Source organism: Buteo buteo, chromosome 9 (genome assembly GCF_964188355.1).
Source record: "Buteo buteo chromosome 9, bButBut1.hap1.1, whole genome shotgun sequence".
NCBI classification, from domain to species: Eukaryota; Metazoa; Chordata; class Aves; order Accipitriformes; family Accipitridae; genus Buteo; species Buteo buteo.
In genome coordinates, this window is record NC_134179.1 from 44,710,979 (window position 1) to 44,738,662 (window position 27,684).

A 27,684-nucleotide genomic window follows, 5' to 3' on the forward strand; every position below is an offset into this window, starting at 1 on the left:
GGGGAATTGGGGGTGTAATGGGGTGAGGGTGGGTGCTGGGGGTGGGAACTGGGAGTGTAATGGGGCAGGGGTGGGTGCTGAGGGGAATTGGGGGTGCGATGGGGCAGGGGTGGGTGCTGGGGTTGTGATGGGGCACAGGATGGGTGCTGAGGGGAATTGGGGGTGCAATAGGGCAGGGGTGGGTTCTGGGGGGGAATTGGGGATGTAATGGGGTAGGGGTGAGTGCTGGGGGGGGGAATTGGGGGTGCGATGGGGCAGGGGTGGGCACCCCCCCCATGAGACACTGCCGCAGCACAGGGTGCCACCGGGCTCACCCCATCCCACCCCAGCACCCCTGGGGGCTTTGCAGCCCCCGCAGGAGCCCCGGTGCCATCTCATGCACGGCCCCCGGGCTGCCCACCCGCGAGGGGCTTGGCATGGCCTTCGTCAGCCCCCCCCGGGGTCCCGGGACCCCCAGTTCCCCAGGAGTTTTTCCTTCCTACAGTTACGCAGAAACGCATCAGGATTCGCTCCCCGAAAGGCTCGACAACTGCAAGGCCAAGAAAAATAACCGGGATTTTTAAATTTTTTTTTTTTTTTAATCGGTGGGAGCTGGGTCCAAGCATTTGCGGGTGGGAGTGGGGGGCTGCAGCATCCCCCCCCAGCCCCCGCTGCATACCTGGCCCAAACCCCAGGAGGTGCTGAGCCAACAGCACTACAGAAAAAGGCAAAATACTATCAAGAATAACCCACGCAAAAAAATTGCTTGCGGCTGGGAGAGCAGAATCACCGCTCCCCCTGCCCTACCCTGCCTGCAGACCCAGCCGCACAAACCCCCAGCCCCAAATTTCAGCCCCCCCCCCAGGTCCCCGATGCGGCAGCGTACCCTGCTGCGGAGCGGGGAAGCAGCCAAGACCCCCGCTTAATTTGGGGAAACTGAGGCACAAAGCCAGCTGCAGCAAACCAGCAACCTGCCTGCACTCCTGCCTGCACCCCTGCCTGCGGGATTGCTCCTGCCCGACACACGATGCCGTGGGGGCCCCTTGGCGAGGCAGGAAAAATCAGGGACCTGGCTTCGTGGGTACGTACATCTGTGCTGGCTGTTATTTATTTATTCCAAAGTCGGATTTATTCTGGGCAGCTGCAAATCTGCTGCTGTCAGGCAGCCACCGACACGTTAACACTCAGCTCGAGCCTTTTCCTGGGTTTTTTTTTGTTTTTTTTTCCTGCAGCAGAACTGGACAAGCTGAAATCCAAGCTTTTATATACTTTTATTTAGACCTGAAAGAGGCATGTTTCTGCTCCAGCTCCACTGCGGTATTTAACCCCATGCTGCAGCTTACGAGCTGCAAGGCACCCGAGTAGACAGGGCTTAATTGCGATACAGCTGGCATGCAGGCTTTTAACTGGTTACGGGCAAGGGAGGGTTTGTAATCCCCTATTTTCTGAGGTTTATAATTTGCCAACCACGTCTTGCCGGTCGGTACGCACCCTCCGAGCCCCGTGCAGAAAAGCACAGCCAAAAGCAATGTGGCTATTAGTGACAAACGGGGAGGGGCAATGGGGCCATCCCCCTTTACACCATTATATTGTTATTTTTCTAAACGTTCCTAACTTTCTAAATGTTCCCTATCAGGCACTGGTGGTGTGGCTCCGGCCGAATCATATGTCCCAGAGCACTGATGCCCAGAGAAACAAGAAACGTGGCCGTGCCATCCCTCTCCTGCCGGATTTACCCCTCGCGGGGCAGGATTTACCCCAAAAGCAGACCCAAAGCCCAGCGGCTGATGTGCTCCATCAGCCACCTCGTCCCGATTCCCATTCCTCTCTTTATTGTTAACATGCCTATTTAACGTGTTCTCCCATCTGGGTTTTAAATTAGCTAGCTGCCGCCTTGGACTTCTCCGCAGATTTGCTAGCAGTCTGTTGGGTGTTGGTACAATTATTTGCCTGGTGTTTTTCTGCTCTGTTATATATACATATGATTAAAATTAATATTACACTCGCTTTCCGATTCCTATGCACGAGTACAATGGCGTTTTGCTGCAGGCTTTGCCACGCTGAAAGGGATGTTGACATTTATGAAATGTTTCTATTCACCTCTGATTTTGCAAACTCTCTTATATGTAATTTTTTTAAAAAAAAAACAAAATAGCAAAGCCTGTGATCTGAAATACCTGCCAGGCTCCCCTAGAATGGCAAAGCAAGTTTCAAACGTTTCAGGCAGGCCCAGAGTGTTGTATCCCAATGTCATTTAAAGGTTGGCACCCGGGGTTTCCAGTGTTCCTAGTTATATTTTCTCCCCGTTATTATTTACCGCCTGTGGGGAAAATGAAGAAAAAAGAAGAAAAAAAAAAAAGAGAAAAAAATAGGATTTTTTTTTTTCTTCTTTTTTTCTTTCCCCACCAGTTGCAAATAGGTGATGCTTGTGGCTGGGCTGAGGGATGGAGCTGTGCCCCTGCCCAGCACCCTGCCCGGGACGGGGAGGGATGGAGCCAGTCCTGGACCCTCACCCCTCCACAACCAAGCCCCAAAAAGCCAGGCTGGGCTTGACTGGTGCCAATAAATGCCTGGACACCCCCTGGTCCCACTGGGCACCCATGGCTCCAAGCGAGGGGGTTCAGAAATAAAGAAGATAATTCCAGAAGCCAGATCATCTTTCTTTCACCTTATACAAATCCTCCAAAGCTTATCAGACCCCGAGTCAACATGGGCCGGATTTTTTTAATAGCTGCTGCTTATAAAAAAAAAAATTAAAATCTTTAAATAGTTGTACTAAGAGAGGAAAGATTCCTAGTTATTTACTGAGAAATATCACTCTGTGGCTGGAAATGTCACCGCTCCATCTTGTGAGCGGCAGCGCAGGTACGGACCGTGCCCCATGTGCGGTACCTGGCCCCGCTCGGGTTGATGGCGATGGCAAAGCTGCCATCAATAATTACCCCTTAGCCAAAATCTGGATGCTCGGCTGGTGCTGTGCACCAGCTGTGCAGGATTTGGCTATTCCATTTTGCATCCAGCCACGAGTTTTTTGCAAGGAGAGGGGCTGCAAAGTGGGGACCCCCCCCCAGTTCTCCCCAAAGCAGCCCCGGCGGCAGCTCGGAGGCGGCGATGCTGCTGCTGCCGCCTTGGCACGGGCGGCACACCGGGGCCCCGCCGGTTTTCCTTACAACGCCGGATTTCTTTTTGCCGCGCTAGGTCTGGGAGCCGTCGCCTCCGTCCCTCGGGGAGGTGTCTAGTTGGAGATGATATAAGATTTCTTTCCAGCCACGTCCTCCAGCTGCTCCGCGCTCACCCTCCCCTCTGCCTTTTTATAAAAGTGCCCGTTTAGGTGGGGATTTATTGCTGCCCCGACAGCATCACCGGGGGCATCGCTGTTACCCAAAGGAGGAGCGGTCTGGGCTCCCCAGCACCCTGGGGTGCTGCCTGGCCCTGGGGGGCACCCCTGGGCACGAGGGATGGATATTGTCCCTAGGAACCGTTCCTTTGCTGCTTTCGGCAAGGGTGCCCAGACGTGTCACCCACTGTCCTGCCCTGAGGACCGGCTGGTCCCTGGGGGAGGACTGAGTCCCGGGGGAGCAGAAAAGTGAAGGACATCCCTGTGGGGACATGGGTACCAAACCCCGGGCATCCCTTACCCATCCGCATCGCGCACAGCACAGCGAAACGTGCTGGGGCAGAGCCGCAGCCCCTCGCTGCCTCTGCTCATCCTGCCCTGCAGCCCCAAAATCTCACCAGCCTCGCTGGCACCTTACCGGGCAGCCGGCGTGGGGGGAGATATCTGCCCCAGGAGCTGCACTGAATCCCCCCCCCGGCTCAGAAAGCATCCCCCATCCCAGCACTTGTGCTGCTCAGGTCAGGGTTGGCCATGGTTTTGCAGCAACATCCTCAAATTTTTGGGGTCCATAACACAGAGGAGAGCATTGGGGCTCAGCAGCCAGGTTTTGATTTAAGCCCATGCTCACAGCAACAGCCTGCCCAAACAAGGATTAATGCTAAATCCTCACCCCCAGCGCTACTGCACGGACACTTGGGGATGGGCTGTGCCAGGGCACCGCGGGCTGGCCCGGGGACATGCCACAGTGGCCCGGGGACATGCCATAGTAGCCCAGAGACATGCCACAGAGCTCCAGCCAGGCTGGGGGCGAGGGTCGGGACGAAGCTTTGCCTGGGCAAACTATTTATTTCAGCCTTTTGTACCATGCGAGCTATGGCAGGGAGCAACCGCTTCAGAGCTGGGGGGGCTGCAGAGATGTGGGGAGCCCAGAGGGGGCTTGTGCCAGGCACGCAACTGGGTTTGCAGACACCAGCCCGTGGGTCAGGCTGCCCCTTCCCCAGTGAGACTGGGGTTTGCAGACCAGCGGAAATCTGCAGACCTGAGCTGGGTGTCACCCTTCCGTGGGGCAAATCCCGAGGTCAGCTCCCCATCGTGGCCATCACACCCACCCTTCTGCACCGTCCCTCTCCTTTCCACGGCTGCCAACAGCCACCGGGATCAAATCCACCTATATGGCAGGGTAAATCTGCCTGCGACCCCCCCCAGCCCTGGGGAGAGAGGGGGGGTACTCCCCACTGGGGCTGGAGGATGCTCCCCCTCGGGGCTGGAGGATGCTTTTCCTCAGACCTGCGGGATGCTCCCCCCCCGTGGGGCTGCTGCAAGTGGCCACCCATTTCGTGCACCATCCAAGCCCCCGGCGAGCTGCTTCTCCTCCAGACAGTCCCAAAGCACAAGATGGGGTCCCCGTCCATCCGTCCCCCCCCCAACCCCGAGCAGACGCCCCTTACCTGGTCCCGCATGCGTTCCTGCTGTCCCCGCAGCGCCAGCGCGTGCTGCGGGTACTTGTTCTTCAGGTGGTCCATGAAGGCATCCCGCTTGCGCTCCATCTCCGACTTCTGGAGGCCGGTGAGGGCCTCCAGGCTCTGGGCGGCGATGACGGTGTGCCGGCGCTCCGAGGTGTGCACCAACCCTACGTTGGAGAAGCGCCGGGTGCCGTTGCCCAAGGTCCGGTATTCCCGCGGGTACTCGGCATCATCCGCCGAGATCATGTGGGTGCTCGTCCTCTCGGGATCTGCACGGGGAGGGGAGAGCAGAGCCGGGGTCACGGCCAGACCCGAGGTGGTCCCGCCGGTATGGGGCAGAGGTGGGGTGCTAAGATTTGGGGATGGGGAGGGGGTTTTAAGCTAGAAGTGATAGCTGAGCCTAGCTGGGAGCAGGGTCATCCCTCAATGGGATAGAACCAGGGGGCTGGTGAGCGCAGGGTTTATCCCCCTGCGATGGCAACCGTGTCCCCGGGCACGGGGCTGGTGGTGGCAGGAGATGGATGGGGCAGGGGGCAGCAGGAGGGATGGAGGGGCTGGGATGCCACCGAGACCACGATGTTCAGACCGAAACATGGATAAAACAGCCTTGGGTTATTAAAACGGCACAGACAAGACACAGGAGCCGGGCACCGCTCCGGAGCACAGACAGACAGGGGGACACGGACACACGGACAAACCAAAAAGAAAATTAAATGCGGGCCAGGGTGGGAGGAGGCTCGTGTCTGCCCATCAGTGCCTGCCCTGTGCTGATGTACCCCCACCGGAGGGTCAGCCCCCCATCCTGCAGCCGCTGCTCCCCGGGCAGCCCACAGGCACCAAACCCGGCATCGCAGGGATGCTCTGCCCCATCCCAGCCCTCTTGCAGAGTTTCACCGCATCCCGGGCAGGTAGAGCGGGCAGCGAGTGCAGGCAGGGGGGGCAGGCAAGGCGGTCACGCGTGCAGGGAGGCAAAAGGGACTCGTCCCTTTGCTAATAATTCATTAGCTGCACGTCGTGATTTTAATTTCCAGGGAAGTTGTGCCGAGCGCGCACAATGCGAGTGGTAATGAATGCCTGGAAGTCCCTGCACGCTGCCAGCGCCTGGCACCTCCTCGGTGGCTGCAGGATGAGGCCACTCCGTGGTTCCCAGCCCCACGCCTGCTGCAGAGCAGCCCCCACCCCAAGAAGCCACTTTTGAGGGTCTCGTGCCATCTAAGCCCTGTCACACAGCCCTGGGCTGGTCCCGGCCGTCACCGCCGTGCTTGTGCTGAGGCCACGAGCTGTCTTTGTTGCCGCTAACTAGTTTGGCAACATGCAGCATGTGTGTTGCAGGGATTCGCCGCGTTAAGGCTTTACTTTTTCGCTTACCGTTTAACCTTGATCCATTATTCATATCCCTCCTTGTCTTTTTTTCCCCCCCTCCCTTCCTTCCCAAGCTCCTGTTAAGCAAATCATAGAGGGTTTTTCCTTTTCCCTTAATTATTTATCAGCCCAACGTATTAGCTTTATATCAACTGATTGTGTTATTAATGTAGGACAGGACTCCAGCGTGTGCTACAGACATAACTCCTCTGCTCAAGGTCATACAAGGGAGTTTGCTACGAGCCAGGCGGGGATACCACGCTGTCAGCAAACGCTACAGGCACTTCCTTCCCCCCGCCAAAGCTTGATCCCCCCTTTCCTCTACCAGAAAACACCCAGTCCAGCTCCTTCCACAGCTCCATCACCAAGCGTGACCTCAGCCAGGGGACAGTCACCCCCGTACCCAGAAGACAGCGGCAGAATTTGAGCAAGAGCCAAAGTTCCCGGTCCCTCCCCACCTCACCGCTTCGCTCAGCCGGGTCCCTGCGTCACCGGTGCCACGTACAAAACACCCTGAGATCTCCCAGGGAGAGTGGCACGGGAGAGATGTCAGAGGGGACACCTCGGTCCTTCTGCTGGCAGAGGAGAAGGCAGCACGATGCAGGGCTGAGAGCATCGTCCCGGCGTCCCCGGGTACCACCGGCTGAGGAGCCTCTGGTAAACTCCGGCACTGATGGGAAACGCAGACGGAGCAATTTCTCCTGTAGCACCCTGCTGAGCCCCAGGAGCTGCCTTCCCACCTCTCCATTCACCTAACAGCCACCCATAACACACACGTCTCGCCCAGGGTTTGCTGCTGCCAGGCAGAAAACTCCCTCCTGCCCTCGGCCGGTTGCTCAAGCGCTTGCTCTACGATGGTAAAGCAGCGGAGATGCGCTGGCAGGGGCCACATCCAGCACCCAGCACCCATCCCAGCTCCAGCATCGGGTGCCCATTGGCAGTGCCTGGATGCATCCTTGGAGCTCTCAGGTCTAAGGTGGAGGAGAGGGGGAGTGGGACCCCAGGCATCCCCCCCGGTGCAGGCAGGGCACCCAGCGTGGCCCGTTCCCACCAAACCGGTCCCTCTGCGGTGCTGGATCCTGAGTGCCACCAGGACTCCCAGCCTCATTGCATCCCATGGGAACGATGAACCCAGGAAGGCTGCGAAAGAGGGGTGACGGGGCACCCCGAAAGCCCCCGGCCACAGCAGTGACAAGGCTGGGAGGAAGGAGCTGCAGCTCCTCTCCCTCGCTGGGGAGAGCAGCAGCGTGGCGGCGAGGAGGCCTCGAGCCGGAGGAAGATGCAGGGACGGGGGCTTGGGGGATGCAAGAGGGGCCGGTTCCCTGCAGCCGCCTCCGCGGTGCCTCCACCAGCCCCCGGGTTTAGCAGCCCTGGGCTGAGGCTGCATTCCCGGCTCCTTCCCACCCTCCTCCTCCTCCTCTCGCTGCCGAGCCACGCATCAGCATGCAGCTCCCCGCTCCCTAATTACATGCTCCGGGAGTGGAACGCGCCAGCTCGCTGTCTCTCTGCCGACTACTAAAAAGGATGGTTTGAAAAGCCCTGCACAATCTGCACAGGGGTCAGAGCAAAGCTGGATGCTGTCGGGGGTTCTTCCACCCCCAGCTGCGCCGCATCCGCTCCCACATCCCTCGCCTGGCTCCGGCGCAGGTGGAGGGGGAGGCAGCCCCAGCACCACGAACCCCATAATCTCTCCCGCTAAGGTGAGAGGAGGAAAAGCCACCACAGACATGCATGTACCTGTCCCCACATCAGCCACCTTCCCCTCCAGATCCCAGCCTGGAGCGGGCAGACACCATTTGATAAGGGAACGACCAACAACTCGGGTACAGGGGCTCCCTCGGAAAGGGACCTTAAACCATCCATGCTCTTTCGTGCTTCCCTGGCATGGTGCATGGAAAGAGGGTGTTAATCCTTCCCTCCTGGCCTCACCCCAAGGGGGATAATTACATCCTGCCACCCGAAATCCCCCCACCAAGTTGTTTCTCTTCCTGCCATGCCGGGACCGTGCGCTGATGCTGGAGCAGTGGTACCCACACACGGACTGCCCCGCCGCCAGCAACGGCAGCAGCAAGATCCCTGGAAAGTGCTTCCCAGGGCTGCTTCCAAGTAGGTCACTGGGGTGGGAAGGCTGGTGGCCGGAGCCTGCCCGGAGTCCCCATCTTGGCACTGCCCCAGCCCAGCCAAACAGGGTGCCCCTCCGGGACGTGTCCCCCGCACAGGGACCATCCCATCGCTTACCCACGGGTGCAGGACAGCTTCCACGGCGGCCGGTAAACTGCTTCGGTGGGACGGGGGAGGCAGCCCCCAGGTCTCCAGGGGCTGAAGGCGGCTCCTTTGCCGGGCGCAGGGCTCCCACGACAGCCAAAATCCCACGGTATATCCTGGCAAGCCCCTCTCCGAGCAGCGGGGGGTTAAAGGAGCACGATTCTCTTTGCCGATTCATCCATCCATCTTCCTTACCTGCCGGCAGAGGTGTCACCCGTGCCAGGACCACAGCCTGGGTTCCTAGCAGGATGCGGCCACCGCCTCCTTCCCGGGAGAAGCAGCGGCACCAAAGGCACCGGAGCCCGACCGTGCTTTGGGTGATGCTCTTCAGGACTGGGGCTTTGCAGTCCAAGTAGCAGCTCTCCACCAGCTCCCTGCTCCCTCGCTGGGAGACGGGGGGGGGGGGGGGGGGTGGGAGAGGCCCCCAAAAACCCGCCCTGTGCTGCGGGTGCTGCCCCGCAAGAGCCACGCCGGGTCAGAGCGGCTGCAGGATCGGTGGCACGGTCCGCTCGGATTCCCCCCCGCCAGCAGCTTGGCAGGGCTTTATCATAAAGAGGATCTTTCAAACACAGTTTATTACTGCAGTTTCATAAATCTTCATGAGGCAGCGAGGCTCACACGGGCCGTGAAAGCAACGGCAGTTAGCGGAGCATGAAAAATAGTCCAAGAAAGCAATTGTACAAAAAGGGGCGAGGGGAGGGGAAGGAGCGAGTACATTTGGGGAGAAAGGGAGGCGAAAGAATAGAAGCCCCTCGGAGCGATGCGGCTCCCCCGCGCCCGGCCATTAAAGGCAGCGGGAAGAGCGCGATGCACTCGCCTTCTTCCCAAAGGCTGCGGCTGCTGCGCTGCCAGCTTGCTGCCTGCACAGCACCCAAGGAGGCTGCCCAGCACCCAGAGCCCCGCTCAGCACTAACCCCTTCCCTGCCACGCTGCTGCCAGGCCCTTGGAGATGGGAGCAATAGCTTGGAAGAGCAGGGAGAGCCTGCACGGCTCCTGCTCTGGCTGCACTTAACTCCTGTTGTGCTGCGCAGCCGACCCCAGAAATACCTGCCCCTGCCCAAGCCGGGACCTGCTGGGGTAAAGGGACCTTTGGAGGCATTGCTGCCTAGGGGGTCCCTGTCCCTGGCTCAGCCACGGTCTATTTGCACTCATTTGGGGATGGGGGCACGATGGACGAGTGCCCTCCGGGACCTGCCTCAGGTTTTCGTCTCACCCCCGCAATGGGACCAGCAAACAAAGCCAAAAAGCACTGGGAGCTGCACAGCTGCCGATGTTCTCCTACCAAAGCCGTGCCCAGGAGCAGCGGCAAGGCAGCCGACACGCCGCGGGGGGACACAAGCACTTTTCACGTGCCGAACGGGTCCAACCATCGCCAGTGCTTTATGCAGCCAGATCTGTTCGTTTAAAATCAATCCGCAGAGAAACGTATCCCTGTTTCACCCTTGGGGGTGCCGGGAGCGGGACAGACCTGGGGTCCTTCCCAGCACATGAGTGTTAAGGTGAGGGTGTCTGCACATCCCCCTCAATGCCTCGCAGAGCACCGGGCGAGCAATATGGGGAGTGAAAGCCGACGGGTGGCTGGGCTGAAACCTCCCTGCCATCCTCTTACTCCCCAGGCTGATGGATACCCGGCGCCGAACCGCCTGGGAAAAGCTAGGTGATGCCAAGGCTGCCCACAAGGGACCGTTAACATCCGTCCCGGGACAAACCTCCCCCATGCCCATGCTGTGCCCGGTGGGGGATGCAGCTCTCCCATCCTCAAGGGTCCCTTCCCGCAGCACCGAGCTGCGGCTTAGCCCAGGCTCAGCAGCAGGCAGCGGGCTCCCTGCCATGTCTTTCACTCCCAAATTCAAGTGGAACCAAGGAAAATAAAACATCACCCGCTGACCATTTCATCGGGAACTTCCCAGCCGGGTTAGCACAGACCCCACAGCCCTGCTCCACTGGCACCGTGGCCAGGATGCCGCTTGGCTCTTCAAAGGCGGGCAGGGGCACGGTGCCCGTGCGCAGCGGCAGTCCGGATGCGACCCTGCAGACCTGGCCCTGCCGGTCCCCAGCCTCTACGTGCCCTGGATGCTGCCTGCACCCCAATAACGCCAGCCCTGCCGATGCCGCCGGAGCTGCGCAGGGATGAGGAGCCGGTCCGAAGCCATGCAATGTGTTGGTGTGCACTGGTTGCTCCCCGGCTGGAGCTCGGGGCGGTCCAGCTGGCATCTCTCCGCGACGCTGCCCTGACAAGCAGCTCCTTTCCTTTGGAAGCAGAGAAACGACCGGATAAATTCCCATGTCATTGTCAAAACCCAAACTGAAGGAGAAATCCCATCTGGCCAGCCCTGTAAAAAGCAGCAGCTACTTCCCACCTCACCGGGTGTTATCACACCCACGCGTGCACATGGAAATGGGAGACGAGTTCACCTCCTAACTCGCATGGACGGCAGCGCCAAGCGCAGGGCCGGCACGCCCGGCTGCTCGCTTTGTGCTCAGGATGAGGACCAGCACCCTCCTGCCCAGTGCCCCATCCCCACATCCCTCTTTTGAGATGGGGCACGTAAGCCAGGCCGGCCCCCATGCTGTCACCCAGGGAAGGGGGACCTGGCACCCCGAGGACCTCCTCCAGCCTTGCCCACCTCAGCCGGCAGCTCCCCTGTGGGTTGTTTTTGCAGGCAGGGCTCCCTGCCACCACGCTGCTGTCCCACAGCGGCAGCCGCCTGAAAAGCATGAACTGGCCCCTGCCCTTCCTCTTCCTCGCACTATCTCCTCAGCTCAGCATCTCCCCAGGATCTCCTGCCAGCTCCAAGCTGGGAGCCATCCCTACCCTCGCCCAAGCTAGGGACCGCAGGGGACAGCACCAAGGCAGCCCCATCCCTGCTCTCTCGCGCGGTGGCTGCCCGGCAGACGGCCGTGATGCTGAAGAGCAAAAGCCCGGTGGGGTGGGCTCTGCTGACAAGGCAATACGGGGGGGTCTGTAAGTGGATAAGCCTTGTGTGACCGATCATATAGTGGCCAAGCGGCTCCGCTTTCACCTTGCAGCACCGAGCTCAGCAGCTGGTAGAGCTGCAAATGCCACAGTGAGCTCCGGAGCTCCCAGACGGAGCGGACCCCTCTCCTCTGGTGGCAGGGGATGGGTCGCTCCGGATGCCTGCAGCGGCACAGATGTGACCTGACCTGTGCCACAGGCACAGTAAGCAGAGCTTGGTAGCATCAGGGGATGCTCCAGAGGCAGCCGGTGGGCAGGAACGTCCCCATCGCCCTGCGGGAAGGGCAGCATCCGAGCAAGGGTTTCTCCCCACATGTCCCGGCCCCCTCGGACACCCCGGCAGTGGGAAGCACCTATCCCCACCGCAGTGGGAGGCAGAAAGGAGCTGCCCTCGCTTAGGCAAGGGAAAACAGGACGGACAGAGGGTGAGCTCACGGAGGGCAAAGCGGTGTGGGAAGGATGGCTCATAGCTGGGAGAGCTGGGACGAATCTTTCCCCTGCCATCAGCTTCCTCCCTGACCTTTGGCAGGAGGCTGAAGCCAGTGGCATCCTCTGTGCGTGGAGAGCATCCCTGCCCAGGGCAGAGTCTTTCCCACTGGGGACTGGAGGAGAAAGGAGCCCCGCGTGCCCTGGCAAGAGGCTGCATCCTCAGCTGGCAGGGATGGCACAGTGGCTGGGGAGATGCCAGCAGCTCGGGGACACTGGATAAAAATAAAGGAGAGGAGAGGATGGAAGGGGCCAGGCTCTTCTCAGCATAAACACAAGCCACATTGTGGTCTCGTCTCCCACCCACGCGACAGAGGCGATTTGAGGCGGCGCAGCCGGCGGCTGGCAACCGGGATGGGATTAGCCCGGGTGGCACCAGCTCGGTCCAAGCCTGGGGATCCCCCCTGGCCACAGATGGGAGAGGGAAACTGAGGCACGGGGCTGGGGGAGGAAAGGGTCTGCCCCAGAGTGCATGAGTCTGGCTGCAGGTGGGGATGCTGAGATGCGAGGGGATCAAACCCAGGGTCGGAGCAGGGGAAAAACACCGGCAGAGCCACGTGCCACCTTCATGCCTGGTGCAGTGCCCTGACTGGATCGGTATTCAGCATCTCCCGAAAGGACTCAGAGTTTTCCAAGCATCTTGGCAGCGCCCGCTGACTCCCACCAGCATGCTGAGACAGGCGAGCGCGGCGTCTGCCTCCGTGCAGAGCGTGCATGGACGCGGGGCAGTGACTCACCCGCAGTCATGCGGCGAAGCGGAGCCAAGTCTCCCTGCGAATCCAGGTCCCCCTTTGTGCTTGGCCTGAGGGGAGAAGCTTTCGGGATGAGCCCGGAATGACGGCAGGACCTGGGGCCTCGGACCCCCGTCACCTGCAAATCTGCCGTCTCCATCCCACTTTCCCCTGCAGGCGGGTGAACTGGTGTTGCTCTGAGAACCCACCCTGTCCTGCGGGTCTCCCTGGAAGATTCCCAGCACTGACCAGTGCCGCGATTCAGGAACAGCCCCGGAGACGCAGCCGTCCCCACCATGGTCCTGCAAAGCCAGGTTGCAGTACGGGTCCCGGGCACTTCTGCCTTGAGCTGCTCAGGCAAATTGCTCTGGAAATCAATTCCAATCTATCAGGCATCAGGAAAGCGATAAACTGTCCCCTCAAGACACCAAATCGATGGTTCCTCTTAGCCCAGAGCAGAGGGAGGGAGGTGGGGAGAGATGCTGCGTGGGAGGACAAGGAGCGGGGGGGGGGGGGGGGTGATGGGGGGGGGGCCAGGGTCCTGCTGCAAGGGGGAAACAGCCCCCAAACCAGCCCGTGATGTGGCGGAGAGCAGGGAAGCTGCATGCCAGCATGCTGTGCAAAACCGCTCCGGGGATGGAGCAATGGGAAAAGCTTGCCAGCCCCTTGGGAGCGGGAGGCTCGGGCTCCAGCCTTCACCGATAACCCGCGGTTGCATGTATTTGCTCGGTTGGAGGCAGGACCTCATCTGAGCGCTGCGGTCAGGGCTTTGGATTCATTCTTTATTCTCATCTTTCCGCAAGCAGAGCAAGGCGGCAGTGGCGTGGGGAGGTCGTGGAGCCAGCTGGGAGTGAGGGGGGGCCAGCAAAGAGGAGGAGGAGGAGGGTGGGCTGGAGGGGACACGCAACAAGATCAAAAACCAATTCCCAACAGGACCATTTCTTCCTCTAATGAGGCACCAAGGAAAGTCACTACACAGAGCAAGGCCACCGCAATCGCTTCCATAACAGGAGAAATGTGAAGGAGAAGCACGGTCTGGCACCAGGAGGGGGGGGTCCATCGCAGGACCCTCCAGCCTGGCCCACGGCCACAGGCACCTGCGAAATTATAGCCAAAAGCCAGGCACGAGGCCATTTGCAGGCTGCGTCACGCTCTTGGGGACGGCCACAAGGGATGCATGCCGGCAGCCCAGGAATTACCACGCCAGCCTGGAAACACAGGCGAGCTTTGCTTCAGAGAGCTTGAGATCAAAGGCAGAGACAAACTGCAACAAGTCGATGGAGAGGAAAGCTAAAGGATGAAGCAAAAAGCTCCCGTGCAGGGGAAAGCATGCTGGCAGAGCAGGCGATGCCCCTGCCCGGCGTACAGCGATGCACCGCGCCAGCGCTGCGGTTTTGCTAAATGCACTTGGTGCAATTTTTCAAGCAAGCTAATCACTTCCTCTCATCTCCTGCCATTAGTGCAGTCATGCTAACCGCTCGCTCGCTGGCGGGAGGCCGAAGCCGCCTGACAGGAGCTTCGACTATGCGCTGCACCTCATCAAAAGCAAATTCATCTGAAATAGAATGGCAGGGCCAGGGGAAGGAACCAGCCCTCCAGCATCCCTGCTGGAAGGGGGGCTCATGACAAAGCCACTAAGGGAAGAATTCAAGCCAAACTCATGGCTTTTCCAGGCCTTGCCCTGCAGCCTGGGATTATAGCCTCCGGCTGGAGTCACCAAAGAGCTCAGCTCCGTGAGAAAGCACCCGGGAGGGGGATTTTCCCCGACTCAGCGTATCGGGGACTGCGGTGATGCTGGCTGCTGCAGGGAGAGCCGCGCCGCGCTCAGCCCGGCACAACACTTGGCCCGTCTCTGTCTTGGCACGGGTGGACCCAACTCTTTCGAAGACTTGGCTCCCGCTGCCATCGCGATGTGCTTGGACGCACAGCCCGGAGCTTGGCAGGTCCGGCCACGGCACCGAGCCCTGCTCCCGCAGCCTGCAGGCAGGAATTGGGGGGGCACTGCCTTTTGGGGTGACTCCTGCCAGGAGATGGGGTGATGCTATGCTCTGGCGACTGTGGGGGAGAGCCTGGAAGAAGCTGTTCTGGTGTTACGGAGGAGCTCAGGAGCCCAGGAACGCTCCAAATGGGGTGTGGAGAACAGACCCTATTTATAAGCGCACAGGTAGCATGTAGGTGGTTGGTCACAGCCTGCTGTGCCAGCCTGGTTAGTCACAGCTAGCTAAAAATCAAAGATGCTGAAAAAAGAATTGCTCAGATCCACGTCTAAAGCCTCTTAGATGCAGGAAAGCGCACTCACAATTTGAAAACATGGGGTAAGATCTGATGGGGCTTCACTGCCAGCCTGATCAGAGACCCTGGCTGAACTATGGCACAGGGACGCTGCTGGGACGTGCCCCCCGCCGTCCGCAGGGCACGAGCACGCTGAGGTGCCCGGTCCCCGCCGGGGTCCCTGGCTGGCACCGCATCCCCCGATACATCCCACCTCGGAGTGGGATGCTGCAGGTGACCCCAGGACAAGGCCACCACACCGTCCCCAGAGGCAGATGCCATCCCTCCGCCCGTCCCTGCCGGCACCGAGCAAACCCTCGTGCTCTCTCCTGCCCTTCCTAAACCCCCGCCGGGGCACGTCGGAGGGAGAGCTACAGCCCTTCCACCCTGCAGCCCTTCCACCAGCGCCAGTCAGAAGCTGTCCAGGCAGCGAGGTTTATTCAAGCAAAAGGAGGGCAGCAGCAGCTGCCTGCAGCCCTGCCCGCCTCCTCCCACCAGCACCGGGCATCCAGCCCAGCCCGCGCCATCGCTTCCCCGGGGCAGAACCCACCTGCGTGGGGCTGGGACCGTCCCCCGGGGACCAGCATCACCCAGTACCTCCGGAACCTGCGGTCCCCTCCCAACGTCTTCCCCCCCAGGTTCATACCCACGAGCAACGGAGTCAGCCTGTAGTCCCCGGGCTCGGCGGGTCTCTCCTGCTCCCGCAGCCTCGGCGCGGCTCTAGGGGAAACGCCAAAGGGATGCTTTGCCCAGCGAGGAAGCATGGTCGCACCCAGGCAGCCGAGAGGAACCGGGAGACGGCTCGGAGCACGGCTCCAAAAATCTGTGCAACAAACACATGCATCTTATTGCATATGTTTAAACCAAATTAAATATGGTTTTACTAATCACTTGGCATTTAAAGCAACATGCCGTCTCTGTCAAGTTAAATCTAAGGAGACATATCGAGTTGCATTAGCTGTTTATGTTAATTAAATACAGAATCGGTTCATTATTAAACATGTATGCAGCGAAAGCGAGCAGCTAGGTGGATTGTTACCGACCTTATTACGCGGCACTGACCTCGAGGAAGCGTACGCGCAGCAATCGGTCGGCGTTTAACCACACGGCAACTGTCGCCTTACATCCAGAGCCAAATCACGGGGAAGCGGAGCCGGAGCGGTGTCGGTGCACGGCGCGGATGGATGCAGGAGCTCCCGAGCCTGCGATCTGCTGCCACCCAGCTCCCGTCGCCCATCGGTCCCCGCTCCTGTCCCCAAGCTAGCGAGGGACGCGTGGCCGGTGGGCCGGCGCGGACGGTGGGGCCGTCTCCGTGGCTGACGGTCGCTGCCCCAGTTTCTCTGCCACCGGCCATCGCATCCTCCCCGCTCCAAGCCGGCACTTTCGCTCACATCCTTTCCCTGCCCCGGCAACTTTTCCCTGCCTGCCCGGTTTTATCCCTCCGCTCCGTGCGGACGTCTGCCTCTCTTGCTCTCTTTTCTGGCTCAGGCGTTTCAGAGCTCCCTGTGGGTCTCTGGGTATTTTTTTTTCTTTTTTTTTTTTTTTTCCTTCCTCTTGAAATGTCAGCGTGCCCCCTCAAACACATCACATGGGCTGGGAGCCAGGAGCCAGTGCACAGCCATGCACAGCCGTCAGCGCCTGCAGATTGCCTCGCTGCCCCCTCCCTGCCCTGCCAAATCAAGGGCCCACCGGCAATGTGCCACGGGCTACCGGCGTGCCACGGGCTACCGGTGCCGCTCAAGGAGCCTTTCCCACGTTCCCACATCCACCCCGGCTCCGGGTGCAAGCCTGGAGGTTGCACGTATACAGAGCACCAGGGCTGCTTGGTGCTGGGGACATGAGAGCCTGTTTGCCTCCCCGATGCCATCGAGCTGCCCAGCACCGGGCACGGTCACCCCGAGTCCCACGCTGTCCGCAAAGGCTGGCCCACGGCTGCTCCCGCGCCGGCCCCGGGGGAATTTGGGCAAAGGAAAAACTGCAGCTGCCTCCCAGGGCTCAGAGGAGAGTCTCCCTGCAAAGATCTTGTCCCCAGGACGTGACGCCGGATCCGACCCTTAACGATGCTGAGCCAAGTCTGCTCACAACCTGCTGCTGGATGGGTCTTGTACGGGTTGGAGCGACCCTTCCCGAAGCTGCCCAGAAATCTCCCCGGCCAGGCTGGCCCTGGCAGGGGCTGACGAGGTTACCCCAAGGAGGGAGGAACAGGCAGTGAAGATCTGAGAGGTGCCAGGGGCACAAGTCAGCTCCTCTTGGTCCACCCGAGCTAATGAAGACCGTGGCTGTGCCCGCATTTTAGGGGGGTGTTTGCATATCTCTTCCCCCAAGGTCCTGGGGAGATGCTGACCCAGCCACAGGTACCCCAAAACTCAGTCTTACCCCAACCCAAGGCAATTCTGCAGGACCGTGACACCCCGGCACAGCCCTGCCCTGTCCTGCGAGGATCTCCTTCAGTCGAGCTGCCACCAAGCAGCACCCAAATGCTGACGCAATGCAGTTAAGAGCAAACTCCAGCAGTGTCCCGAAACCATCCGCACACACACTTAAGGGGACACTGGTCACAATTACGGGAGAGCCAAGAGCTGCATTTCTACCTGCCAAAAGTATTAAATACCCAGCTGAAAGCACGGTGGCCTCAGCATCGCTCTGAGAAACCCTATTTGCGCCGATTTAAAAACCCACCAAAGGGCACTTTGCTCATCAACTAGACGGAAGCCAATTGAACCACCTTGTTTGGAGAGAAATGGCTCACCTGCTCAGGAGATGGCTCTCTGCTGCCTGTACACTGCCCCCACGCTGCCCGCCTGCACGGGGAATTTCTCCCAACATCTGTGGCAGAGCAATCCCAGCTAATGACCACGTGTGCTCTGCCCAGCTCCGGTATTTCGTGCCGTAGAGCCCCACCTGCCTCAGTCCTTCCCACCTTCCAGGTCTCTCCCTGGTAGAGCCCAGGAAACCTCACACCAAAGACCCGCAGGTAAGCTTTACCCCTATTTTGCAGATGGGGAAACTGAGGCACAGATGGAGCGGGGACAGGACAGCTCCTGGCTCAGAGCCCAGCAGTGGCAGGGCAAGAAGGCAGAAACTCGGGAGCGCTGAGCTCCTGGCTGGAGCCCTTCCAGGCTCTCGAACAGCCGCAGCCGTGAGTCACAGCTGGCACAGGCAGGCAGGATTCATTGCACGCTCTGCCGTGACGACCCCCCCAAAAAAAAATCATGCTCGTCTTGCTGAGCCCTTCTGGAGAGCGCTGAGCCAGGAGGCTGGGCTGGCTCCCACACACCACACACATACAGGGCGGGCTTTTCCCCCTCCTTCCCTCCCTCAGTTTGGGGCCAAGGGCATCTCTCCCTCCGCGTTTATATCGTGACTCTATTATCGGTAGTCTGTGTGTTATTTGGATTGGCACACCGGCCGTGCTTACCGTGCTGGGCCGACACCGTGGGGAAGAGGCAGGACTTGCTCCAAAGAGCTTTGAGTCAACACGGACGATGCAGCTGGGAGGTGAGAGGTGAGGAGACGTGACCAAGGACAAACAGCGGGTCGGTGGCAGGGCTGGGAAGTTTGCCCAGCTCTCCTGTGTGCCAGGACCCAGAGTGGCAGGGAGGATGCACTGTGCTCCCTGCCACTGGGACAGTATGGAAAAGCTAGAGGTTTGGGGGCACAGGGAGCGTATAGTGATAGGAGGATGCTATGCTGGAAAAGCAAACGTGATTACTGCTGGCGGCGAGGATTAATTGTCGTTCCTGCTGATCCCTGAAACCTGGCTCACTCCTGCAGTCCCACTGCAGGGAGGGCCAGAGGATGGGGTGACCTTTTAATTCTGATTGCTCTGCCGATGAGAAGTAAATAAGCATTATTGCAGTTTAAGAGCTGCTCAGAAGGGCCTGCCTGCAGATCTATCGCTGTCTCACATCCATCACACTGATGGTCCCCACGCTCCTGGGGGACAAAGTGGCACCCGTCCCCCATTTCACATGGAACTGAGCTGTCCCAGATTGGGAGCAGGAGCCGAGGGCAGCACCGAGCACCCAGGTTTACCCCAGGACCCTTCCACCACCTCCCTCGCCGCAGGGCCAGCGGGTGCCAGGCACCATCCCAGGTCCCACCAGCATCACCAGTGCCTGGCACTGCTGCACTGACACCGTGGGGACGGTCCCCATGAGGCTCCTGCCAACACCATGGGGAAGGGGCACCATTACCTACACCCGCACCCTGGAAGCCCACCTACACTTGCTCAGTAACGGAGGCAAACGCCTGTTTTTAAATCCAGAGGTAGGTCTTCCCACTTTGGGGATTTCCAAGGCTCCCACTTCCCTGCAGTACAAACCCGAGCTGGCAGGGTGGTGGCAAGAGCCACTTGTGCACACAAAAAGCCCACTGCTAGGTGACACCTTGCCCTCACCAGGGCCGGGATCGGCCAGGCAGACTGGCTGCGTGTCAGCAAGGGAATTCCCAGGGAGAGGCTGGTAAAAGCAGCTAACACATCGGGTAAAACTTCTGCATTTACACCTGCAATGCCAGACATGGTTTTGCTCTCAGCAGCTACCCCAGGAGCCGTTGCCAGACAGCACCAGCACCTAACCTGCCTGCGGGACAGAAGGATGCCCGATGTCCTGCTCCATGACCCCTCTCCAGTCGCCGGTGCCAGCTCCGGGGAGGAACGCGGTCTCTGCGCCGGGCAGCGCTCTCCCCTCCACAGGCCGGCCAATTCTTCCACGTTACCTCTCCTTGCTCCTATTTAATCTGTAAGCTCTTCAGAAACACGATTGCTTCTCACAATGCCTGTGTACAGCCCCAAGCACAATGAAGCCTCGCTCTGCCCCGGCGCCGCTCGTTGCTGTTGCAATCCGAACAGTGAGACAGTCATCGGGTGGGAATACAGCCGCCTTCCCCCCGCTCCGAGCCGGGAGAGACAGCGTGGCTTTGTGTCTGCTCACAACTGGGCTCAGCACACGCAGTCTATACAGCAATATTCATGCATGCGGTGCCCTAACACGCCGCACACAGTAGGTCTATTGTACATCATTCAAACGACAAGATATCAGGGACTAAGCCAGCGCTCCGCTCCTGGGGTGGGCGATGCTGCTCAGGAGCAGGCAGCGATGCTGAGCTCCTCCGGGGACCTGCCGCGCCAAGCAGCCAAAGATGCTCAGAGAGGCAAAAAAGAGTTAATCAGGAGCGGATCGACGCCGAAGGTCTTGCAAAAAAACAAACCAGTTTGATCTGCCTGCGCGATCGATGCTTAATGTTACCTGCGTGCCTGGTGCTGGGCTGCTGGACCCAGATCCACCTCGTGGGAATGGATGGGCCCCATTCCCAGTGGCTGGGGTGAACGAGATGCGGGATTTGAGCTTTTCCTGCAGCAGCCGGTCTGCCCGTCCTCATGAGCACAGGCACGGACAGACAGACAGCCTTTCCTTGCTTGTACCAAGGCATTTGAAGCCAGAGAAGGAGCCTCTGCTGACAGCACCCACCCAAGCATGACACCGAGCTGCTGAGCCGGGCAGTGGAGATCTGATGGGAAATCAGTGTCCCATTGGGAAATGTTTTCCCGTGCTTGAGTTCCCCTCCTCACACAACAGCGCCCGTTACTGGGCCAGAAAAGCCACGTCAGGACGCGAGCTCTGCTTCAGACCAGAAGGGTCGGATGGTCGGTGGCTGTGGGGACTGCGACCGCGGGTCAGGCTGTTTAGAGGAGACCTTAGCCTAGTCCTCTGGATATCACAAGCAGGAAAAAGACCCTCACCCAGCCACGATGGGACACCAGCCTCGGGGCAGCTTAGAGCTCGGTGGACAGAAAGGCCTTTTCCATTTCAGGGGCCGGTAATTGTACCGTACCAGCAGATGTATTGTACAGGGAGGAAGCCAGATTTTTTTAAAAAAAAAAAAAAAAAAAAATCCATTCAAGACCTTTGGACATCACACAGCTAAATGCATTTCACAGTTGAAGAGCCAGGGAGCGTAATTTCTTATTAAACTCAGCCAACTGATGGCTGATAAGTTCTCGAGTAATAAAAACTCCTTAAACCCCAGCAAGAACCTGGAGGTGTCAAGGCAGCTCAGAAGATGGCTCAGCCTCCTCGGAGGAGCAAAGGGAACGGATCTGCGGGAGAGAAACCAGGGCCACGTGGCTGCTTCGCCTATCGAGGCTGCAGGCAACATCTGCCGAGCCTGGCATCGCCCGGCAGTGCTGGCAGGACCCGTCACAGATCCGAGCCAGGATCTGCCAAGCGGTGGCAGGTGGAACCGAGGGGAAGATTTGGCACCGGGAGGACCTCGCCGCACGCTCCCCTCCCCGTCCCCACCAGCCTCCCACGGGCACCGGTGCCGCCGTGGATCGGGGCTCAGCTCCGCTCCCAGCCCCAAGCTGTTCCCGCGGCCGCCCCGGCACCCGCTCGGCGAGCCCGTGGGGCTGGGGCTTTGCTCCCCAGCTGGCGAGGAAACCAAAACCCGCCTGGAGAGAAGCGGCAAGCGAGAATTTGTTCCCCAAATGGCGCAACCCGAGCGATGCCTGGCAGCTCAGCCCGGCCCCGAGCTGCTGCAGCAACACCTCCCGGGCCAGGCTGGCGCCCGCGGCACCCGGCTCCCACCCGGCACCGTGGCACAGCACCAAGTCCTTCTGCGCTCGCAGTACTTCAGCACCCTTCTCCTTTTGCTCACTTGCTGAGCGCAGGTGCAAGCAAATCCCGCTCCCGGCGATGGGGTTCGGAGCTGAGCCTTGTCCCATCCCAGACCGAGGGGGTTGCAGGAGCTGTGCCCTGTTCTGCATTAAAATAGCCTCCACCCTGAAAGATGGAATATGAAAAACCATACACCAGGGCCAGCTGCGGCAGCAGTTGATGCAGGGCCAGGTCCTGCTCCAGGTCCCTGGAAGGAGCTTTCAATTCTAGCTCTGCAGAGCGAAAGCAATCCCCTGCGCGGTGAAAGCCTCAGCAAGGGCGGCGCTGGGTTTTTGGGGGCCACAAGCTCCCTCCTGCCCGGCGCTTTAGAGGGGGGGACAGATTTCCCAAGGGCCACAGATGAGGTTCATGACTGCTAAAACCTTTTAGCATTGACAAGCTATGTCGCTGCCAAACTATTCGCTTCAAGCACCTGGGGACAAATCTGCAGGATGGGGTAAATCAGGGTGGTTGTACCAACACCCGGGAGCTGCACCCATCGGGACCAGATAACGATGCTGCGGCTTACCAGCCTGGAGAGCCAAACCTCTCCAGGAGAGCCATGCCAGAGGGGAAGCAGTCACCTGGCTTAAACCCAGAGGAAGGAGATGGTTTTTTTAACAATTACTTTGCAGGGCATAGAAAAAAAACACAAGCAAGCATCGCTGGCATGGTGGCTCAGCAATCCCAGGGATGCCCAGGCATTTTGGCAGCCCCCGACTCCTCAATCCATGACAGCATCACACCCTCGACACCCCCACAGCGGGTCCCACATCACCTGGGGACCGCTGCTCCCCAGTTGATCTTTCTTTAAAGAAGGCCCTGGTTTACTCTGATTTAAATCAAAGCGCTGTTAGCTACAGTGCTATTACCACTGCCAAAAACAGTAACTAAATGGCATTTCCCCACCGCTCCATTTATATTTCTGTGCTCTTTACCCATTTGTAAACTGCAGGAGGGAACAATTTAAGGCATCTGAGTGAAATGCTTAAATTAACAATTTACAAATAGCTTAATTGAGGTCCTGGTCTCTCTCTTCCTGAGCAGAAGCTGCTAAACGATTCTGAATCATTCCCATTTATTGGTTCTTCTGCTGTGAATTACAGGCCCTGGACTATGATAAAGGCTTTAATACCTTGGTACAGGCTGGGGGTACCTGTCACTTACGCTGAGCGTGGCTGGCAACAGCCGGGAGCTGAGAAACCAGAAACCGTGGCGAGAAACGGGCGAGGGATGCAGGAGCCAAGGGTGGTCGATAGAACTGCCTCGAGCCAAGGGATGCTACAGGGCATGCAGCCATCCCGGGGCTTTCCATGGCTCCGAATAAGGAGCTGAGGGGTTTGCACTGATAAAACGCTGGGGAACAGTTGGTGCTTGGATGCGGTTTGGAGGATGGGGAAGTTCAGCCCCGTGGTTTGGGCTGAGTGCTGGGAAGAGGCATGCCGGCTCTGCCCGACAGCTCGGCTCTGCCAACCTCTGTCACGGTGGGGATTTGGGGTTCCGTGCACCGCTCCAAGAAACAGCCGGTTGGATGCAACAGCCCATTCCCCAGCAGCAGCCTCAAGCCCTCCTGCCACCACCGCAAACCCCGGGCCGGGGGCTGCACCCCGCTCCTCTCCCATCCTTCCCAAAAACTGGTTCTCAGCAGGGAAGGGAGAGCAGCCACAGGCAGCCGTGCCTGGGGAGGGATGGGGGGGAAATCTATTCTGCCCGCAGCCTCGCACTTGTTCAACTTCTCGCTGGCAGCCAAGGACACTCACGTCTGCATCAAACTACTCAGCTCCCAGTCTAATTCTGGCACATCAGACAGTAATTATAGGTACATCACCGGCGCTGACAAGTCTGGAGCTCGTCAGCCCGGCACCTGTCGGCGCAGAGCTGCAGACACCCCACGGGGAGCCCAGAGGGGCTGCGTCCTCTCCCACCCGCTCCCGGCTCTATTTTGGGAATCGCTCTGCGCTGCCCGGCCCCCAGGCACCCCCCCGTTACACTGGGGCTCATCCCACCGCCACCAGCTCCATCCCTCTCCGGGTGCTGTTTGGAAAGGGGACTCCATCCCCCATGGGTTTCTGCAGCCCCAGAACGTGCTCAGGAGGCTGCTCCTGCATCTGCCAGGTTTGACACTGGAATTTCACTGGCACTGGGTGAAGAACGGGCATCTCCTACCTGCCCCCAGCATTATAGGAGAAGGCTGCCCATGGTCCATGCACTGATCCTGGCACCTGACCACAGGTGCAACAAGCCAGACCTTTGCCTAGTGTAAATCACCATATTTGCAGTAGGTCAGCCCTGATTTACACCAGTGAAAGGTATTGGTGCATCTATTTACATTGCCTTTTTTTTTTTTTTTAATAAAGCAAAGAGGAAACCCAAGGCAAGAATGTCCCTGGCTGCTGGCGAGCTGGAGCTACAGCCACATGGCAACAAGGGGCACGAGCCGATAAGGCTCCAGCCCAGGAGCAGCCTGTGGTTGGGAAGCTCAGACAGCACCAGTGGAGGAGGAGGAGGAAGGGGAGGCAGGCTGGCTGTTTGCTGATTTTAAAAGGAGGGGGGAAAGATGCATGCGGGGGGAGAAGCAATAATTTTTAATTAAAAGGCAAAAGACTGCACTGAAAATTGACTTGAAGCAGAGATATTAAAAAGCCGTTGACTCTCTGAATTATTCCTCCCTGGGCTGCTTGACAAGGGAAAGTATTTAGACGGCATGGGCTGGTTTAGCATCCTGACTTGGGGAGCCCTGGTAAGGGGAGAGGTAAGTGGGAACCACTGGGCAACGGATGGGGACAGCCCCTTCCCCTGTCCCAGGGGGACACCGTGGCAGCGGGGACCCCCTGCCCTCTGGTCTGGATGAGCCAGCATCATCCCTGCCCACAGCTATTGCCCCCTCACCCAGGCAAGCCACGAGCCGAGCATCCCCAGCGTCTGGGCTGCGCGGACCTTCCCGGCTCAGCCCCATCACAGATAATCCCTCACTTCTCCCCCGCTAGGTCCCAGGGCTCAGCTCCATCTAATAAGTCCCGATTGCATCCTGTTGGCTTGCAATGAGACTCAGGAAACAAAAGCCAAGCCTCCGTGCTGCCGAAACACCTCGAAAACCTCCCCAGCTGCCTCCAGGGTTATCCCAAGCCACGTCGCTGCCGGAACCCAAGATGGGATGAAAGAGCGGTGCTGATTTCCATCACCGAGCCACAGGTCTGTCAGCCTAAGCAGGTGCTAACAACATTTCAGAAGGGGTCAAAACCACCTTTTTTCCATGGGAGACAAGCTCATTAACTGGCATCGTTACACAGCTGCAGGATGACCTTATAACTATCTGTATGTTCACATCCGCAAGGATGCAGCTTCTGAGAGCGGGGGCTCTTTAATCTTGTTCAGACAAAGGCAGAACAAGATCTGATAGCTGGAAGCTGAAGCGTCAGAAACACAGACAAGAGTGAAGGCAAATGTGTTGAACGGGGCTGGGGAGAGCCTGCGCCGAGCAGGGTGGCTTCTCCATCATTTCCTACCTTTGAACCGAGGCAGGGCATCCTTCTGAAAGATAAATGTCCACTCAGCCAGAAGTAATAGTCTTGATGCAGGAGTTACAGCCAAGACTTCGCGGCCTCTGTCATGCGGCTGGGGTCAAACTGGGTGATCAGAAGGGTCTTTTCTGGTCTTAAAAAGATCCCAGGAACCCAACAAATCCCACAGACCCTACCCATTACCTTCACCCCCTCCCCTCAGCCTTCCTTGTGCTGGTTTTAACACCTCCAGGTGCTGCCTGACCCATTCAAGAACTTGAATCCCAACAAAGCATCACCATTACACTACTTTCCCCCCCAGTATGTTGAGGTTCAGCATCAGCAGGACCTGCAGCCCTCCCCACAAACACCAGTGATGAAACTACCAGGGCTGGCTGTGCCTCCAGCCCAGAAAACCAACTCCCAGCTCCTGCAAAGAACAACAGAAGCCACGGCCACAAGCACAGCCTCCAAGCCTCCCTTCCCGCACGGCCCCGAGGAAGCAGCCACGCAATCTGCTCTCCAGCTGAGGGGCAAGCGTGCACGCTGTTTGGAGCCAGAAACTTAATTGCATGTGTAATTCTGGGACGGCAAACGAGCTAGAACAGCGTTCGGCACCCGGGGCAGATCCCCATATGGATGCACGGCCCAGCCGTAGGCTGCTGTCTTCATCCTGCTTCCCCACTCCCATTTCAGGATAATGTGTTCATTACAACTCAACAAGGCGTTTGCAGGAAACGCAATTAAATTACAGCGTGCTGTTCCAGCGCCTTGGTTTTACACCGAGAAGGCTCTCGTGTCGGGAGGCCTGGCACACCCCATGTATTACAAGCTTGATTTCCTCCACCTCCAGGCTGTCCTCCCCGGCGCAGCCCTGCCTGTGCTGGGACTCCGGCTGCCTGACAGCCACGCACATCCCTTAAGACAGACAGACACGCCGGTGCAGCTCCCCTTATCTTCGAGCTGGCACCAGCACACAAAATCCACCTGCTCCAGGGCAGGAGGCCACCGAAGTCCCAAATAAATAAGCCTAAAGCAGAAGGAAACGGGATGGCGTGGGTCGGCGTCCTTCCAGGGATGCTGCGTGATACCTGCAGCTTTCAGCCCTGGGGAATGACTATGGGATGCGCTCTTGGAGAGCACGGATGTTGCTGGAGGAAAAGGAATTTTTTTCTGAAGGCAAGTGGTTTCCTGATCACCTGGATCAGGACTGACCGGTGCTGCTGCTGTTGCTCTTGGGATTATTTTAGCTCAGAGCTGCTGCCCTGATTGACAGGGCTCTGCTGCACTTCTCAGCCTCCCAAAAAAGAAATGCTGAAATCTTTGCCGAGGCACTGGAACCATCTCTAGAAATGTGAACACCCAGCCCATTAGAGGCCGACAGATGCCACAGAAATAAAATCTATTATTATGACAGACCCAGCAGGGGTTGCTACTGAACAGATTCCACCACATTTCCCCTCTTACAGCTTTTCTAAACCAGCCACACTTCCACAGCCGGCTCCTAGATAAGGCACCTGCCTCTCCACCTAACCCCCAGAGAGCCAACATCTTCCTCTCATTCCCCTTTGAAAGCTTTCTCCTCCCATTCCCAACAAGGAAAAATCTCAAACCTAGCAAGTTCCAGCATTTGGTGGAGAGAGACCCAGTCCCTCCAGGAGCACCAGTGATGCCTCCAGCTGCAGACACCATCCCCAACTTCAAAAACCCTCCCTCCCCTGCAAAGAGGGTGGGAGCTGATGCCTTAATCATCAATGCAAACCAGAAACTAGGCAGCACCCTCCTATAAACACCCGGAGAAACGAGCTACAGGTGCTGCCCTCACCCACCACGATCCCTGTACCCGGGAGAGGGTCGGGGAAGGAGCGAACATCGAACATGAAACAAAAGCAGGGTGGGGAGGAGAACGCTGCTGGCCCCCGGCCCCGGTACTGACCTGGAGACTTTAAACAAAGGGAACAGAGTCCTGGCTTCTTCCCTCCTGCAATTCGATCGAGCCCTGGTTAGGGACAGGAAAGGAGGAGATTCATGAATGAACGCAATCCAGGTGGGAAAATTTGCCGGGGATGGAGGGGAATAAACAAATAAATCAGCAAGCAAACACATAATAAATCTGAAACAAAAGAGCAGCAGCAGAAAGCATCTGAGAATGAAACACAGCGCGGAGAGCGATGGGGAGCCAGGCTGTGCCCTGCCGTGGGGGCACGAGAGCGGCAGCCCCCTTCTACCCCACACCCACGGTGCTGGGCACGGTCTCCCCTGCTCACAGGGGGTTTGGTCCCATGGGTAGGGAGGCAAACATTCACGCACACGGGCTGCAGACAAATCCCGAAATGCCCCGCTCTGCAGCTGCTGCGGGGTCTCGCCGAGGGGACCCTGCCCCGCTCAGCCTCCCAGCCCAAGCGCGGGATGCTTGTTGGGAAGAGGAGTTGTGGGCATGGAAGAGCAAGGGAGAATCAGAGTAGGTGGGCTTATTGTGGGGTGTTTTTCCCGGCAAATACTCAGGTTGGACCTTTCTGTCGTACGTGAAGCAGCACAACCTCGCTGTGCCCTGATGTGTGCAGCAGCACAGCCTGGGCAGGGGACCTGCCAGCTCCCAGCCTGGGCAATGTCAGCTCCAAAATCCCAGCACCGAAAAGCACCTTCCCAGCTCCAGT

The 27,684-nt window shown here is 58.7% G+C and overlaps 1 protein-coding gene across 1 annotated transcript in view; it reads right to left on the reverse strand.

Annotated features, from left to right (window-relative positions):
- The window catches only part of SRCIN1 (SRC kinase signaling inhibitor 1), a 49,151-nt gene extending 40,567 nt beyond the window's left edge, over positions 1-8,584 (reverse strand). Inside the window, exons 1-2 of the mRNA XM_075036445.1 lie at positions 8,380-8,584; positions 4,765-5,048 (exon numbers count right to left, since the gene is read on the reverse strand). Coding sequence (XP_074892546.1) covers positions 4,765-5,048; positions 8,380-8,584 — 489 coding nt within the window. The remainder of the gene's footprint in view (positions 1-4,764; positions 5,049-8,379) is intronic.
- Between the last annotated feature and the right edge of the window lie 19,100 nt (positions 8,585-27,684).